This window comes from Anolis carolinensis, chromosome 2, assembly GCF_035594765.1.
Source record: "Anolis carolinensis isolate JA03-04 chromosome 2, rAnoCar3.1.pri, whole genome shotgun sequence".
Classification (NCBI taxonomy): domain Eukaryota; kingdom Metazoa; phylum Chordata; class Lepidosauria; order Squamata; family Dactyloidae; genus Anolis; species Anolis carolinensis.
The window spans coordinates 164389416-164407942 of NC_085842.1; the positions used below are offsets into that span (position 1 = coordinate 164389416).

General features: G+C 42.2%; 1 protein-coding gene across 3 annotated transcripts in view; it reads left to right on the top strand.

The window, feature by feature from the left end:
* The window catches only part of rab11fip4 (RAB11 family interacting protein 4), a 254293-nt gene that overhangs the window by 64264 nt on the left and 171502 nt on the right, over positions 1-18527 (top strand). For all 3 annotated transcript variants that reach the window (XM_062971001.1, XM_008114380.3, XM_062971002.1), the window contains exon 2: positions 2326-2413. In XM_062971001.1, coding sequence (XP_062827071.1) covers positions 2326-2413 — 88 coding nt within the window. The remainder of the gene's footprint in view (positions 1-2325; positions 2414-18527) is intronic.

Sequence of the window (18527 nt, forward strand, 5' to 3'; positions counted from 1 at the left end):
TGTTCAAACCCACTTATTTCAAGGTGATGAACATTCATCTATAGTGTGATTTTTCTGTGATGCGAATCAACACTTGATATAATCTGTCTCCGACTGAGTATCAGTATCCTTTTATAAATGAATTCTTGAACTTTATATGCATAATAATATGTTTGTAGAGTTTGTAACCAAAAGATAGTAAATCCACCCAAAACAAAAAGCAAAAAATGGGTTACAGGTGTCAGCACATTGTTGTCTAGTAGCAGAATATTATGTATAGATCAAAACTATCAAAATGTATCAGGTTACTTCGGTACAGAGCTTGGAAAATTACATTTTTTGGCAAAAGCATGCATATCCTCAGCATGTTTTTTTATTCCTATATAATTTGATCAGATGGATTTGGTACCTTTTGGAAACAGGCTCCATGTTTGGGTTCTACAATGTTTTTCTCTTGTGAAGCACACCCAACTTCCTCTTGTGTTTGTGTATGAGCATCTAAAGCAGTGGTTCTCAACCTATGAGTCCCCAGATGTCTTGGCCTTTATCTCCCAGAAATTCTAACAGCTGATAAATTGGCTGGGATTTTTGGGAGTTGTAGGCCAAAACACCTGTATCCATTGTGTGTGTGTGTGTTCCCAAATGATTACTTTCAAATAGATGTGATACGAGCATCCCAACAAAAACCATTTCTAATGTCCTTTTGCCCTTCCTGTCTATTCTGAGCACATTACACCAACAGTGGAGTCAAGTGGCTTTTATGTCAAAGGAGCCATGAAGGTACGGTGGGTTTTAGCCTGAACATTAAAGGGGATGGGGTTAGTCTGAACATTAAAAGGAATGTTCTCAGCCTATGCCATATTTGTACTCAGTGGGTACTTCTCTTTCTCCTAAACATTCCTCAGGGACTGGCGATTACAGGCTCCTGGACTAGCACTGGCCCAGGGACTCCTACTTTCAGTGCATTGCTAAAATCTTCTCAGATTCAAACCAAATAAAATAAACACACAAAGCTAAGCTACCCTTATCATTTGAATTGTTAGGCTTTTAAGATATCTTTGTGGTTTTGCCCACATTTAAGAAATGAGAAAATTGAGAATCTAGGTCACGTCAGGATTCAGCAGCTGCTGATGTCTCCCACTTAGTTTTTTTGGCCTGCTGTGCAATGAAATGCTCATGCTCCCATTTCTTCCTCTCTGAAATTCAGTTGGTTTGCTTCTCCTCCTACCCTCATCTCACAGTTACTCACTTTCACTTCCAGAAGATCATATCTATTTCCTCTTGCACACATGCACAAACAGCAACATCACACACATACACAGTTCTGTTCTCCCAAATTAAAACATGTGGATCTTGGCATGACATGAGGATAGGGCAGTGCCTGCACCTAAGCGGAAATGTAGTAACAAGATTTTGGCTCTTTGGTATATTCATAGACAGCAATCTTTTTCAACGTCTCCCCTTAATATTCTGACAGATATTTATATTTACTTGGTATGTGGGAGAAGCTGAAGCTTCTACCCATTTCATAACATACATCTGCATTGCAAATGCACTGGCCAGTTCAACTCCTTTCTGTTGTGTGTACAATGGGCAGAATTGATGCATTTAGCGGCTTCATGTGTAGTTGCTTATATGGCATATAAACACCATATGTTGTTTTTGTTTGTTTGTTTGTTTGTTTGTTTTTAAGTCATTTCTGACTTATGGCAATCCTAAGAGAAACAAAACCCATCAAAGGGTTTTCTTGGCAAAAAAAAATTGTTCAGTGAGAGTTTTCCTTTGCCTTCCTCTGAGGCTGAGAGAGTGTGGCTTGTCCAGTTTTGCCTGGTGGGTTTCTATGGCTGAGTGGTCATTCATACCTTGGTGTCACAGCATCCTATTCCTACAACCAAACTTGTTCTCTCTCATAAACACCATCGGGTCTCTTTGATAAACACTGAATCCTTCAAGAGGTTGCCAACAACTCAGCTCCTCTGCACCCATTTTCATTTGCCGTATACATCCGAAACAATAACTCTCAGACACTGGGGGTTGAGACCCAAAACATGGTATGGTGGACAAAAGATAGTTTAAATTCAGATAAATGCTCACATTGTTAAAATACCTGAATATCTATTTCTGCTCCCTTTGCATCCCTGTTCTTTAGTATGAACAAAATGGAAGTTGAAACTTCCTTAGGACATGTTAGGCTGTTGGAACTATATGAAAAAGAACTCAGATACTTCCTTATTCCTTTTGAAGATTCATGCTGAGAAAAACAGTTTCCTCTTCAACCTCCCCTCTCCCAGGAATCAAAGAAGCACATTATCTAATGCTTTATCTTTTTTTTCTCTCTCCCCTAAGGTGGAAAAATTTGCCAAATACTTGGATCCAAATGACTTAGGCAAGATCAGCTTCAAAGATTTCTGTCATGGAGTGTTTGCTATCAAAGGTAGGCATTGTTTCGTTGTTTTTGCCATTGCCACTGTCATTCTTCACTCTTAATCTTTATCTTATCATTGCACTTTTGGACAGTTTAGAAATTGGTGCTCCAGGTGGTCTCTTATTAAGATACTGTGAATTGATTAAGGCCTGCCGCTCCAAAGCTTCACTGGTGCTATTGGAGTAAGTCATCACTGTAGGCTTAGATCTGGGTTTGATGACGACGACGACGATTATTATTGTTATTTATACCCTGCTTTACCTCTCCAATGGAGACTCAAAGCAGCTTACATTAAAAGTAACTTCTGATGATGAATATTTGGCCTTTTCAGACCTTAGACAGACGTGAAAACAAACACACACCCATTGCCCTTAACCAGTGGTTCTCAACCTGTGTGTCCCCAGATGTTTTGGCCTTCAACTTCCAGAAATCCTAACTGTTGGTAAACTGGCTGGGATTTCTGGGAGTTGTAGGCCAAAACACTTGGGGACCCACAGGTTGAGAACCACTGCCCTTAAAAAAATCTCAAATTCTCCAACATTTCTGGGAGATGCTTTTTGCCATTCCTCTAATTTCTGGATCATTCCAGCCTTGGTCTGTAGGCTGCCCTTTTTTCACCATTCACCCTGGCTATCAATAATCATGTAAATATTGTAAGTAGGCTACTTGCACAGACTCAGGGGCATGAGGTCCATTAAGTCCTTAGATGTATAAAAGACAGAGGATATGCTCAACAGATCTGTCCCCATTTTAAATTACTCAGTGCATTTGAGGAAAAGATCTGGAATGGAGAGCCTGAACAACCCAGTGGCACGATAGTGGGAAGCCAGCAGGCACCTCCCTGCTATCCCTTCACCATATAAGCATTTGAACACCTAAATAGGGCTACAGTGTTGTTGTCAACAGAAAGCAGGATGTCCCTCTATAGCTCCAATGGAGGTGCAGCATAACCCAGAAAGTGGAATCATCTCCTGTTCCCATAACAGCCCTCCACATCCCATGCACCAGAAAACCCTGACCCTCTCTGCAGTCTAGCAATCTCTCTGGCTGTAGCATCTGGAATTGCTGGTTTCAATTACCCACAAAAATAGGATTGTGTGCTTGGGTACCTTCTTTAAAGTTTGAACTTGCAGGGATTCTCTGCCTCATCGACATCAGACTCACCAACATCCTTACATGTTGGCATTGTAAACCTAACACCATGCTAGATTTGGGTCAATCTCATTAACATTTGCAAATAGAAAGGGCTAATAGAGGCAGAGGACTATTTCTTTTCTTTTTTTAATCTCATACTGTTTTCCAATCAACACTCCGTGCAGCAAGACCTCAATATAATCTAGGAGAAACAGTTACATTTTCCTCAGTTTTGGAAGGCAAACAGACAGTGGCTGTAGTTAAAGAGAAAACACTGAAAAGAGAAAAATAGAAGACTCTCCCAACTTCACTATCCTGATTAAGTTTGCACATACAAATAGGTAAAGGTAAAAGTTTTCCCCTGACATTAAGTCTAGTCGTGTCCAACTCTGGGGGTTGGTACTCATCTCCATTTCTAAGCCAAAGACCCAGCGTTGTTGGTAGACACCTCCAAGGTCATGTGGCCAACATGACTGCATGGAGCGTCACCTTCCTGCTGGAGCAGTACCTATTGATCTACTCACATTTGCCTGTTTTCAAACTGCTAGGTTGGCAGCAGGAGCTTACTCCGCTCCCTTATACAAATATAAGACCTTTTTTGGATCAGGCTTATCTAGTTCAGTATTCTGTTGACACAGTGGGACTAAGAAACATACCTTTTCTGATAGCCATTAATGGCCTTATCCTCCATTACTATGTTTGATCTCCTTTGAAAGCCAACCAAGCATTTGGCCATTACTCCCATCTTGTGGCAGCAAGTTCCACTGCTTAACAATATGCCTGCAGATAAAGGTAAAGGTTTTTCCTGATGTTAAGTCCAGTCATGTCTGGCTCTGGGGGTTGGTGCTCATCTCAATTTCTAAGCTGAAGAGCCAGAGTTGTCCGTAGACACCTCCAAGGTCATGTGGCCGGCATGACTGCATGGAGCGCTGTTACCTTCCCGCCGGAGTGGTACCTATTGATCTACTCACATTGGCATGTTTTCAAACTGCTAGGTTGGCAGAAGCTGGAGCTAACAGCGGCCGCTCCCACCACTCCCGGGGTTTGAACCTGGGACCTTTCAGTCTGCAAGTTCAGCAGCTCAGCGCTTTAACACACTTCGCCACCGGGGCTCCTGCAATGAAAAACCATCAGAGGTTTTCACATGAAGAGCTTAAAGTATGGGGTACACAAATATAGGGTGAAGAAGAATTTTTGCTTCACCAGCTTTGGGATCTTTCCTGCAGAGAAGTGTCAATGGGAGGAAAGACTGTACAGTTGGCGCTCCCACTTTGTGTTTTGTTTTGTTTAAATTTTATTGCACATAAAAGGTTTAACAATTTTCTGGAGATTCCACTTTGTGTTTTGGCCTTAAGACACAAATATTTCCATGTCTCTTCTGGTGTTGATACAATAAGAGAAAGAACAACAGGGGAGTGATGGATAAAGTTGCATGCTTAGCACTGTAACACCAATTTCTGCTGAAGAAAAACATTGTGTCCTCAGGATGCTACTAAAAGAAAATGATCTGTGACAGTTTTGCACAAAGTTCCTTTCAAAACCAGTGGTATGCTATACCCTTGGTACCTTGCAGTAAATACTCTGTTGCCAAGTCATTTAATGCTTAATGTACAAAATCACCAGAGTGATTCATTCTAAAATTGTTTGCTGAAAAACAGGAAATGCAGCAGACTCTCTATATTAACTCATGCTGAGCACCCCCCCCCCCTCCAGGGTGGTGGGATGGGAAGGTCTGTGGGGCCCCCAAATGGTCTTGTGGGAGACATGGGGGCCAGAGGGCCACCCTATACTTTCCCATGAGCCTTCCTCCAAGGGAATGGGAGTAAAATCTTGCCCTTCCCAGTAGACTCAGGCAAAAGCAACTGCTGCAGCCTCTCCCGCTTTACCTCCTTTTCCTTATTGAAACCCTTGCCTTTTTGACCACACTTTGATGTTGCTTGATTTTACTGGTGAAATTTTGTAAAGTATACAATACATCCCACGGAATTCACTGGGCCATATCTTTCAGTAGGCATATATCCGATTATGCTGAAAAAGACCTACCTTCTTCCAATACTAATGCAAAAATTGTGATCATGGTGTGTACAATCTATTCTCCTATCATCTTGTTATTCAGGAAAAGAGTTTATGTAACTGATGAACTAGGCTGATGTTCATGGATGTTTAGGCCATAGTAAAGGTAAAGGTTTTCCCTGACATTAAGTGTAGTCATGTCTGACTCTGGGGGTTGGTGCTCATCTCCATTTCTAAGCCGAAGAGCCGGCATTGTCCATAGGCACTTCCAAGGTCATGTGGCTGGCATGACTGCATGGAGCGCCGTTATCTTCCCACCGGAGCGGTACCTATTGATCTACTCACATTGGCATGTTTTCGAACTGCTAGATTGACAGAAGCTGGAGCAACAGCAGGCGCTCGCTCCGCTCCCGGGATTTGAACCTGGGACCTTTTGGTCTGCAAGTTCAGCAGCTAAGTGCTTTAACACACTTCGCCACCAGGGCTCCTTGTTTAGGCCATAGTACAACTGTAAGTCTTTAAGATGCCACAACACATCTATAAATCTTTTAAAAGTGCCGGTTTCCCAACCAGCTTTAAACATGCACAGGCAGAAAACTCCAAAAACCTGGAGGATCATCTCCCTCTAGTGGCCATGTCCAAAAGTTATTTTTTCCCATTCCAGACTGAAATACAGAGAAAATGAACTTACTTGGCAATGTGGAAGAACATTTTAATTACTATATTAACTATATATGTAACTATAAATTTGATGGCCTATTTATTTCCATATTCAAATTAGTCTCCAGGGAGATTGTGATGCTTTGTAAATGTATTTCGTCAAACTGTAAGGGCTAGTAGTGTGCGAAACATTTTCTCTCCAGACGAGTCTAAAGTCCATAGATGCTTTTTAAAGCACGTAGTAAAGAAGAAAAAAGAGGGGAACTAGTACTCCTAATATTAGCAAAGATAGACATCAATTTTGCAAGGTGTTCCTTTCCCAGCATGCCAGATTACAACCCCTGTGATGTCTCATGGGCCTTGTAGTCCCGTTCCTAGTACTATGGTGGCAGACGAAGAGGAAAACATGGGATTTACACCGTTTCAGCCAGAAACGGAGCCCCTGCACCTGCAGGATGTTTGCCCTCAAGAAGTTAGCCAAACAAGCCTTGGGCAGAATTCTCCCCCGTTTTCTCGTAAGGACAATTATAATAAAGATAGAGGCACTAGGGAGGCGAATCGCCGGAGCACCAGAATCGCAGCCAAACAATTAGCTGATTAGGTCTGCTTCCCTTGGGAAATTCTAAGGAGTCATGCATCTGGACAGAGTTGAGTTTCACTTCTAGTTCTCCAGGGAAAATGTTATTCTGGCGGGAAGCGAGACCCTATTTAGGTGTTTTCCCGCGAAGGAAACCTTGCGGAGTCAATTCGTCAGCTTGTGGAGTAAGATCGTGTGTGGACTTCGTAATCCCAGCTCCTCGTTCCCGGACCAAGTTTCAAGCCGCCTTGTTTCATGGACCTTGCCACGGACCCTGTTCTTGTTCCTTGTTGCCTCGTATCAAGTCTTGCTTAGTCAAGTATCTAGTTGTTTTCCAGCCTTGTTGTCAAGCCTCCATGGACTAAAGGACCTTGTCATCTCCCCACACTTTGCTTGGCAAAGTGTGTGTTTCGGTTATTGGATTATAACTTTGGACTCTAATATCACATATTGGACATTGTTTTCCTGGACTATATTTGACCTTTCCTGAAAGGTCTACTTCCGAACTATATTCTTCACTTGTTTTTATTGACTTTATATATTTCCTTAATAAAGATATTAGATAGATTCTGGTCTCTGCGCATGGTTATTGGTGCTCCGCAGCCTGGGTCCTGACAACCCCCATCATCATTAGCCAACACAGCCAATTCTTGTGCTGTTTATGAGTCTGTAGTTTAACATATCTGAAGGGCATCAGTAGAAACTTAGGTTGTTCTGGAAATAAAATCAGTGCTTGGGGCACAATAGAGAGAAAGGATGTGAAATGTTTAAAATGAGATAGTTGTAACTGAGTACAAAGAGACCATCTAGACCAGTGGTTCTCAACCTGTGGGTCCCCAGGAGTTTTGGCCTACAACTCCCAGAAATCCCAGCCAGTTTACTAGCTGTTAGGATTTCTGGGAATTGAAGGCCAAAAACATCTGGGGGCCCCAGGTTGAGAACCACTGATCTAGATTGATTCAGCCTTTTCTCCAGCAGCAATGCTGCTTTCCCATTGCCTTTTCTGCTTTCATTTGGAAGCAAAGTCAGCCTAAGCCCAAATCAGCTTAGTCTCACAGCCTTCAGTCACTAGAACTTATGATTCCCTTATTTGGGAATACTTTACCATTTTACATCACCGCTACATGTCTTTCCTCCTCATCACAACTGCAGAATCACACCTTTGCGAGGGCCGTTTTCTGCATTTGATGGCAGAAATAAAGTTCCCATACTGAAAAAAATGGAAAGGGCTTCTGTACCTCTAATGGTTGTGTAAAAGAGGTAATTTCAGTAGGCATTGCTCTCTTGTCATGCAGACAGGTAACAAGCAATTCTTTCTGAAAATCCCTCTTCTATGCAACCATTGAAAGCCAGCATGGTGTAGTAGTCTGGGTATTGGACTAGGATGGTGGAGATAAAGTTTTATTATCTAGGCTAGCACAGCAGGTTAACCGCCAGGTACAGAAGATCTTGCTGACCAGAAGCCTGGCAGTTCAAGCCACGAGCGGGGTGAGCTCCCACCATCAGCCTAGCTTCTGCCTACCTAGCAGTTTGAAAACAGCAATGTGAGTAGATAAATAAGTATTGCTTTTGTGGGGAGGTAAAAGGTTCCTCTAGAAAATGCTGGTAGTTCGATCAGGAAGGCATCCATGAACAACAAAGCTTTTCAGCATCGAAGAATGAAACAATAGCACCTCCCCATGGCCGAGTGGAACACAGCTGCCAGATGCCGGAGATGGAAAAAAGAGGGAAGCCCTGTCTCTGTTTATGTACTGTTCTGTCTTTGTCAATTGTACAATGGCATTGAATGTTTGCCAAATATGTACCTGTAATCTGCTCTGAGTCCCCTCAGGGAGATAGAGCGGAATATAAATAAAGTATATTATTATAATATTTATTTATACCCCACTTTATCTCCCCTGAAGGGGACTCAAAGTAGTTTAACATAAAAGCATCCGTGTAACCATTTAAAATATACAAATATACAAATAACCATTTAAAATATACAAATATACAAACATTAAAACAGAATTAAATATAAACAGTATTAAAAAATTCCCGGTTAAAAACCATTAAAACAAATTCAAAGTTAACTCTCTGCTGAGTCATGGAAACCCCCTGAGCAACCTTGGGAAAGTCAGTTTCAGCCTCAAAGGAAGGCAAAGGCAATTATTCTCTCAATAAATCTACCCACAAAAGTCCTGTGCCAGCCTCACCTTAAGGCCACCAAAAGAAGAACTTGAAAGCACACTACCATCACAAAAGTAAAACCATTAAAGCTCTTCACTTTTCTCAAGCTTGCAACCAGCTGCACTAGTGGAGCTGCAAACAACCTTTCGTCAATGATGAATGTGTTATTTGTATGACTAATTGGGGCACATTTGTCTCAATTTCACTTGTATTTTAGATTTATGCTTTCAGGGAATCTTCAATTCATATTAGACTAGATGTGTCTACTTTCCACGGGTCTATTTTTATTTGTTTTTTTAATGAATTATGAAGTTTTAGTTCCATGTTTTGTTTGTCTTTTACACCTTCAGTTTCAGGGCAAGGTCTTATTTTGCAACCTGGTGCTCTTTTGGTCCGTTTGCCCACCAGCCCAGCCATCCTCTTTCTTGGCCTACCGTCTCCCCTGGTACTCTTTTTCCTTTCCTTTCACACACTTCTTAACCCCTTTTGTTTGCTCTGAACTTTCTCTCCTTTTGCCACAGGGCTTGTTTAGCATTTCATCTCTATTTCTTCTGCTGCCTGTCACTTACCAGGAAGCACAATTATTTTTTCTGCAACACACTCCCTTAGTGTTGGTGAGGAGGGCTATTCAGAGGAAAGCAGTAGTTATGCTGGGCATATTGTTTTCCCTGGCATCCTCCTCTCTAGAAGCCCTTCACAAAAATGAATGGGTCAAGCCTGATAGCAAGTTCTATTGCAGTTCAGGAAGTCTGACACCTAGTAACCGAAGCTGGTACTCAGGTGTAGACTGATTTAAATGAACTAAAGCTAGTAAATTCATTTAAATGCATGACATGCCTGCCCCTAAAGTCTCCTTAATACACATGTCAGTGTTCAGGTGTTTAGATTTCACAGTCATGGAGCTATGACAAAGGTTCTCCCTCTCTTCCCTTCCCTTCTCTCCCTCTTCTTCTTCACTCTTCTCCTTTATTATTAGTACAAACTTAACATCCAATCAGTTGGATATCAGCTTGTAGTCCTTGTTTTCTGAAGTGGGAAATTTCAGCAACCATTATATCTCTTACTAAAATCAGCCCAGGACAGAAACCTATCATAGCAATATTTTGGGTTGTTTGCTTTTAGAGCATAGTGTAGCTTTCTGTTTGCACCCATGCAGTTCTGGAACAATCTACACTAGCACTTCTGCACGCAAGGACAATCCTTCCCTTCCTCTTTGACTAGATACAAGAGGCCCATTTGCACATCTTACAGTACAGAGAAGGTAAAGTCAAAGTTCTCCCTTCCTTCCTGCTTAATGGTGATGCATTAATCCCACACATTGGCATATTCTAGGCTGTCAGCCAAGACTATGTCTGCATTAGGAAAACATATGTATACGTGTCTCAGGCTAGCCTGGGTCAATATATTCACCCATCTGAATCGTGCTCTCCATGCAAACCTCCCAGGCTCCCTGTAAAATAAAAGAAGCTAAAGATCAGATCCTCATGGATAAGCAGCACTTTATCCAAATTGACAAGTGAACTTTAGGTAGTTCTACCTGCATGACTCCACTAAACCCCCATGTATGCCCGAGGCAGTCAACAGGGGAGGGCTCTGGCCTTCATTGCTTCATAGTACAGGCAGTCCCCAAGTTACACACACATGATGTACATACGACTCACAGTTAAGACCAGAGCTGAGGCAAGAGAAAGTGAGAGAAATCTACCCCTTGGAAGGGAATTTCACCCCTGGAAGTGTTATCATGCGGAAAAGGTGCCTCCACTGATGCTTAGCACCAATCCTTGTTTCCACAACAAGCAATTTTTTTCAAAATCTAATTATCACAGCAACAGAGAGTGAGGTGAAATCTTCTGGAACTAGAACACAGACAGCAAAACAAACCTCACAGGGGTGTTACCCCATGTGTATATATATGTATATGTATATGTGTATATGTATATACAGTAGAATCTCGCTTATCCAACGTTCTGGATTATCCAACGCATTTTTGTAGTCAATGTTTTCAATATATCGTGATATTTTGGTGCTAAATTTGTAAATACAGTAATTACAACATAACATTTCTGCGTATTGAACTACTTTTTCTGTCAAATTTGTTGTATAACATGATGTTTTGCTGCTTAATTTGTAAAATCATAACTTAATTTGATGTTTAATAGGCTTTTCCTTAATCTCTCCTTATTATCCAACATATTCACTTATCCAATGTTCTGCCGGCCCGTTTACGTTGGATAAGTGAGACTCTACTGTGTATATATACACACACACACACACATAAATATACCCACCCACACACACACATATATATACATATAGATATATACATATATCAATATAAAAAAACCCTACAGGACCTGTCTTGTTTGTAACTTGGGGACTGCCTGTAGTCCAGACATGGGCAAACTAAGGCCCAGGGCCCAGATGCGCCCCCCTGGGCACTTACCTCAGGCCCTCCTCATTTTCCCTGTCTTCTTGGCATAAGGATGCAGCTGCCCACCACATCCTAATGCAGAAAGGACAGGGGAGGAAGGCACACAGCAGTTGAGAGCCCTCTGGAATACTCTCAGCCACCGCATGTCTTGCCCTCCTCCTGGCATAATTCTGAGTGGGCCTCCCAGCATAAGGATGGGGCAAGCAGCCCTATTCTTATGCCAGGAGGACAACTTGTGGATGACCCAGCCCTGCCCTTTCTCAGGTCCACCCTCTCCTGGGTCTGTCCCACCCAGCACGTACCTGGCCACCCTCCTTCCTGGCCCGGTCCTCCCAGCTGAGCCTACAATGCGGCCCCAAGGCAAAAAACTTTGCCCATGCCTGCTGTAGTCTTATTAGAAACTCTTGACTGGAAGCAGGATGCTGAATTAGACTTAAATCTCACCCAGCATTAGGATCTCCAAAATTGAGCCAGTCTTTGAACAGAAAACCACCATGTCAGGGAGACCATGTATATCATATTTAGTTCCTTGGAGTAAAGACTGTACAATTCCCATCAGCCTAATTCAGTCAAAGGGGTTCTGGGAGATGTAGTCCACACCACCTTGAGGCCAAAGATAAAGGCATCTTTGGCTCTTCTCATGTCTTACTTCCCTGGTTGCAATATCTGCTGCCCTCCCTCATCTGTAGTGATGAGCAACAGCACAACAAGTATGACGCCTGCATTCTTTTAATCTATGAGGTGACAATTCTTAAGAGCCTGACTGGATGTGTTTAAGATTCAGATAGCTCTTTAGACAGGGGCAATTGCATGCCCCCTGGGCTCTGTATGACTTATCAAGGTCCTTGGTGTGTCCAAGGCCCCAACACCCCATCAAAAACATGTTGCCTAATGTGACCAGTTTGGCCTCTAGAGCCATTTAGAGCTAATTTTGTCCTGCTCGGGGGTCTGTCTCAATATTTCCTTGCAAAGCCAGAAACAATGGAGTGCAGTTTCCCAAAATCCAAGGTTTGTGTAAGAATGGGGCAGACATGGGCACAAGACTGTCTGTGGCCACACAACTCTACTGTAGGACAACTTTCCACCACTTGTTACCTGTAACACTCATTGGCTATGTTGTGTACAGTTTATGGGAGTTCTAGTCCCAAAATGTATTGCAAAAAAAAAAAAAATTAGTAGGTTGGGGAAGGCTGTTTTAAGAGATGCCAGGGTTTAACCCAACCTGTTAATCCAGTGCCCCCTTCCTTTCCTTCACAAGAGTGGAATAAACTGTGATGAAACACCAGCTACTTTCAAAAGCTTGTAGATGAAGGGAGTGCTTCAATATAGCTACAAGGCAGTGTTCAATGTATTATAGAAAGGACAGTTTGACTGATGGCTACAAATACTGTTGTTATAATAAATTACAGTGGTGGTATCCACCACTATACCCATTTGCATATATTACTGTATGCCACATGCTTGTTTGTCCCTCTCAAACTTTCCTACACACTCTCACTCTCTTTTTGCTTGAATAGTACACGTTAATGAATGTACTCCACGCTACCCCCACCATGGTCTCTGGCGGTGTGTTTGGCAGCATGTCTGAAACTCATTTAGGCTTTAAAGACTCTCCTGAGACACAATAGTGGAAGGCAGTTTGAAGAGTAATGAGTACATGAAGAGAGAATCAAATTACCTTCTGCAACAGGATTATAGAACAATCCCTGTAAAGGAAAAAAAGCCACCTAGAAATATATTATTACAATTACTGTGTAAAACAAAGAGCAGTTGCTTGCAAAACCAGTCTAATAGTTATGAAGTACTATTAGGGATCTTGGAGAAAGTGGCCAATATTGGAAATAAATTCTGTTGTTGCAGGTGACTCCCTGAGAGCATCTACACTGTAAAATGAGTGCCGTTTGACATCACTTTTTTCAATGCTATGGAATCATGGGAGTTGTAGTATTACAATGTCTTTATGATTTAGCATTATCTGCCCAAGATAATCACCAAACTACAACTCCTAGGAGTCAATAACAATAAGCCATTATAATTAAAGTAGTATTGAACTGCCTATAGAAGGCCAAGAGCTTCCCACCTTTGCATTAGGCTTCACTTCTTCACACACACCTCACACTTCCTAAAAAGGGCTTCTTTGCTTATGTTGGTAGAAAAAAGAAGAACAAGGAGGCGATGGGGCCTCTGCGAGGAAAAGATGGGGTAATGCTGACAGGGGATAGGGAAAAGGCAGAACTACTTAATGCCTTCTATGCCTCAGTCTTCTCACAAAAAGAAAGCCGTCTTCAACCTCAGCAACATGGAGTGGATGAAGGATTATAGGGGAAATCCAACCCTAAATAGGAAAACAAGTCATTCAGGAATACCTGGCCACTCCTAATTAATTCAAGTCCCCAGGGCCAGATCAACTACATCCAAGAGTATTGAAGGAACTAGCGGAAGTTATTTCAGAACCACTGACAATCATCTTTGAGAGTTCTTGGAGAATGGGAGAAGTCCCAGCAGATTGGAGGAGGGCAAATGTGGTTCCTATTTCCAAGAAGGGGAAAAAGCACGACCCAAATAATTACTGTTCAGTCAGCCTCACATCAATACCAGGCAAGATTCTGGAAAAGATCATTAAGGAAGTGGTCTGCAAACACTTAGAAAGAAATGCGGTCATCACTAATAGTCAACACGGATTTGACTAATCTGATCTCTTTTTTCGATAGAGTTACAAGCTGGATCGATGCAGGGATCGATGCAGAAGAGAAGGCTGAGAGGAGACATGATGATGGCTATGTATTAATATGTGAAGGGAAGTCATAGGGAAGAGGTAGCAAGCTTGTTTTCTTCTGCCCTAGAGACTAGGACGTGGAGCAACGACTTCAAACTACAGGAAAGGAGATTCCACCTGAACATCAGGAAGAACCTCCTAACTGTGAGAGCTGTTCGGCAGTGGAACTCTCTGCCCCGGAGTGTGGTGGAGGCTCTTTCTTTGGAGGCTTTTAAGCAGAGGCTGGATGGCCATCTGTCATGGGTGCTTTGAATGTGATTTCCCTGCTTGGCTGGAGACTGGGTGGTCCACAAGGTCTCATCCAATTCTATGATTCTACACATTCTTTGCTTGTTGGCAGCTCTTTAAAGGAATGTATGCTTTTGTTAATATGTTTCTTCTCTTCCTTTTTAACAGTCATTACTTAGAATTATTAGGAACGATGTCACCTGGAAAATGTTCCTCATAGTGGAACATAATGCGCCCAACATCTGCTTTCTTGGTCATCTTCTTTTTGTTTTCATTTGCCTGTGTTCCAGGAGAAATTAGAAAGCTTTCCCACATCTAGGGCTTCCGCTGTTCTGTTGAAGCTGCTCTCCTTTCCCAAGAGATTTTCTCTTTCTTAATCAGCTTGCGTTTGTGCCTTCTTCTCTCCCCTGTCAATTCCTTCTTCCTTTACCTGATACCTGAAGTGAATAATCTACAAATTTGGCATGACATGCTTTCCCTGACACCTCTGTTCCACTTGGCAACTGGGAATAACAAGGCGTAAACACCACAGCCAAAAATACATGAACTCGCTTAGAGAAAAAGAAAGGTTGTAAGATCAATAGAACCTCCCTTGTTTCAGCGGAAACAGAAAGCACTATAAGATCACTAAAGACAGTTTGGAAATAGTCTGGCTTTCTGCTTTAGTCCAGGGCTGAGAACACACTTGGGAATTCATTAACTTTCTATTTTTATCTTGAATTCTTAGGTTCTTTCAAAACATCTCAGGCTAGATCCAATGTGCTTGATAGCAAGCAAATCCAAAAACAGGGAAAGGAATATTAAGTACTACTCACAGTCAATGTTGCTCCCTTGAAAGAGAAGACCTAATGGATTTGGACCATGGGATTCATCGCCCCAAACTACATCAGATGGTCAGTTTATTAAACCACATCAGATGGTCCACTTGTTTTAGGACGCAAAAAAATAAAATAAAAACAAGAACAAGAAAGCATTTCTGATCTGTTCCCAAACTATGATCCTGTCACGACCCAGGCTGCAGAGCACCAATAACCATACACAGAGGCCAGAATCTATCTAATATCTTTATTGAGGAAATATATAAAGTTAATAAAAGCAAGTGTAGGAAATAGTTCAGAAGTAGACCTTTCAGGAAAGGTCAAAATTAGTCCAGAGAAACAATGTTCAATATGAGATATTAAGGTCCAAAGTTGTAATCCAATAACCGAAACACTCACTTTGCCAAGCAAAGTGAGGGGAGAAGACAAGGTCCTTTAGTCCATGAAACTTAGTCAAGGCAAGGAAATAGCTTGATTCTTGGATACAAGGCTTAATTCAAGGCAACAAAGAACAAGGAGCAAAAACAGGATCCGTGGTAAATTCGTGGCGAGGTCCGGAAGGCAAGGCTGGGTCCGTGAAGCAAAACAAGGTCCTGGGAAGCAAGCAAGGCTGGAAACGGGAGCGTAGTCCACACACAACCTACTCCCGTAGTTGACGAATTGACTCCGCAAGATTCCTTCGAGGGCAAAACACCTAAGTAGGGTCTCGTTTTCCCGCCAGAGAACAATTCTCTGGGGAACCAGAACCGAAAGCCATTCTCTGAGTCCAGATGCATGACTCCCTAAAGATTCCCATGGGAAGCAGGTTTAATCAACCATTTGTTTGGCCGCGATTCTCAGGCTTCTGCGATTAGCCTGTTGAGCTCCTCTCTGTTGTTGACAATAATCACGGCGAGAAAAAGGGGGAGATTTTGGCTCAGGGCTTGTTTGGGAAACTTCTGGGAGGCAAATCTCCTGCAGGTGCAGGGGCTCCATCTCTGGCTGTGAAAGTTCCAATTCTGGCTGAAACGGTGGGAAACCTAAGTTTTCCTCTTCATCTGTCACAACAGCGCTAGGAACGGGACTACATGGCCCATGAGTCATCACAGATCCCAACTTGGATCTGGATTCCTGACTGTACATTAGAGAGAAAGAGGGAGGAAAGATACAGGGACATACCAGCTAACATTTTACAGACAAAAAACGGAACAAATTTGGTCAAGCGACATCAAAATGTGGTCAAGATGGCAAAAGTTATTTCTGAGGAAGACGTAAGGAGGGAAGGCGTAAGATGCTTTTATCACTGGGGACAGGGCAAGACTTTTCCTTCTGCAACATCAAGGGAGTGAAAGGTGTTCACTCCTTTATTAGCCTCAGGATTAGTAACTAGATCAGGCATGTGCAAACTTCGGCTCTCTGGGCATTTTAGACTTCAGCTCCCAGAAATCCTAGCCAGCTTACTGGCTGTTAGGAATTATGGAGGTTGATATCCAAAACACCTGGAAGACCGAAGTTTGCTCATGCCTGAACTAGATCCCCTCACCCTTTTATATCTCTAGATGAGAAAAAGCTGCTTTGTGATTTATTTTCTCTTTTTAGGTCACGTTATTCTTTGGTTTCATGAACTTCTTCATGTTTGGACTTTAGATATATCATTTTCTCATCTCTCATTTATTCACTTGATGCTCCTTATCTTTCCTCTGAACGTATTTCAGTGACATGTTCTGCCCAGTCCTCTCCCTCTTGTCTTCTAGTTTTTGCCTCCTTGTTCAACCGAAGCAAACATTCCTTTCTGTTTTTCTGTCAGTCCTCATCTTTGAAATTCTCTCATGACTGACATGTCTTTTACTGCTTCACTGTTTGCATCCCAATGATTTCCTACTCTTACCTGTTTCCTTAGGTTCTCTTAACTATACATATGTGAAAAGATGCCATAAGGAAGAGGGAGCAGGTTTGTTTTCTGCTGCCCTTGAAACTAGGACTCTGAGCAATGGGTTCAAATTACAGGAAAGGAGATTCCATGTGAACATTAGGAAGAACTCCCTGACTGTAAGAGCTGTTCAGCAGTGGAACTCTCTGCCTTGGAATGTGGTGGAAGCTCCTTCCTTGGAAGCTTTTAAACAGTGTCTGGGTGGCCATCTGTTGGGGGTGCTTTGATTGTGCTTTTCCTGCATGACAGGGGGTTGGATTAGATGCCCCATGCTGTCTCTTCTGACTATTATTTTATCTATTATTTTATGTTCTTTTACTGTAGAGCAGCTTAAGCATATAATACAGTCAACTCTGGGGTTAAGGACACAGAATCCCATGGAAGTGAAAAATTGCTATTCCTTTTTAAAGTAATATCTCAGTTGTCCAGCACAACTCAATACAGTAGTTAGTATCCACTAGAAGAATTGCACTGGAGGACTAATGAAAACATTTTAAATCAAATTCATGAATGATCAAATCCGTAAAAGCAAAATCTGCAAAGGTGGTGGGTCAAGCATACATCCATTCCGTCTACTTTTCCTTAGCTGTCATAGGTGCAATGGTGCCGTAATGGGGATGCGGAAGTGGCCTCCTCCCTGGGTGCAGAAAAATAAGAGGGTGACATGGGGTCTCCCCACAGAGCTACCAGAAAGGGGAAATAATTGCCAGGAAGTAGCAAAAGAGGAACAACCTTAGAACATGCCTCAAGCAAAACCAACCTCTTCCCCTTCTTCCTCCTTTCCCTTGGAATTTTGTCAAATAACCCTGAAAAGGAGGGAGGAGATCAGAGGTTATGCTATGCGCAGCCTTCTTTGGAAAAATGAAATCATGCTTCCTCAAAGAAGAAGCCCTGTTGGCCTGTTTCAACAGAAGGAAAACTGGAAGAGGATAAAAAAAGAATCTAAAAACTCCTTTAAGACTATCTCATTTATATTTTAGCGTGAGCTCTTGTAGAGATAAATTCACTTCTCCAAGATGCAGTGGTAGAAGACTTACTACTTCATCACATTTACTAAATTCCACTGAGTGCTACACATAAAATCTGGGAAGCCACTATTCTCATCACATTTGTTTGGCCTCAAGTGTAGGATAGAGCGTTCTTTGCGTATTAAGCGTTGGGGCTAGCATTCTTTTCAAATGTTTCAGAATGTGGTGGGGAAGTGGATTTTTGGTAATGATTTGGATGTTTGGCCAATTCTCTAATGTGATGGCATTTGTTGCTCCCAGGTTTGAAATGAAACGTTTCCCCAATTTGTGGGAGAGGAAATTGTGGGAGGAGCCAAAAGTATCTTTGTTAGGGAAAGCATTACCTTTTGCTCACCAAGTTTTTTACTTTGCCAGAACGATTTCTTTTTTAAAAACAGAAT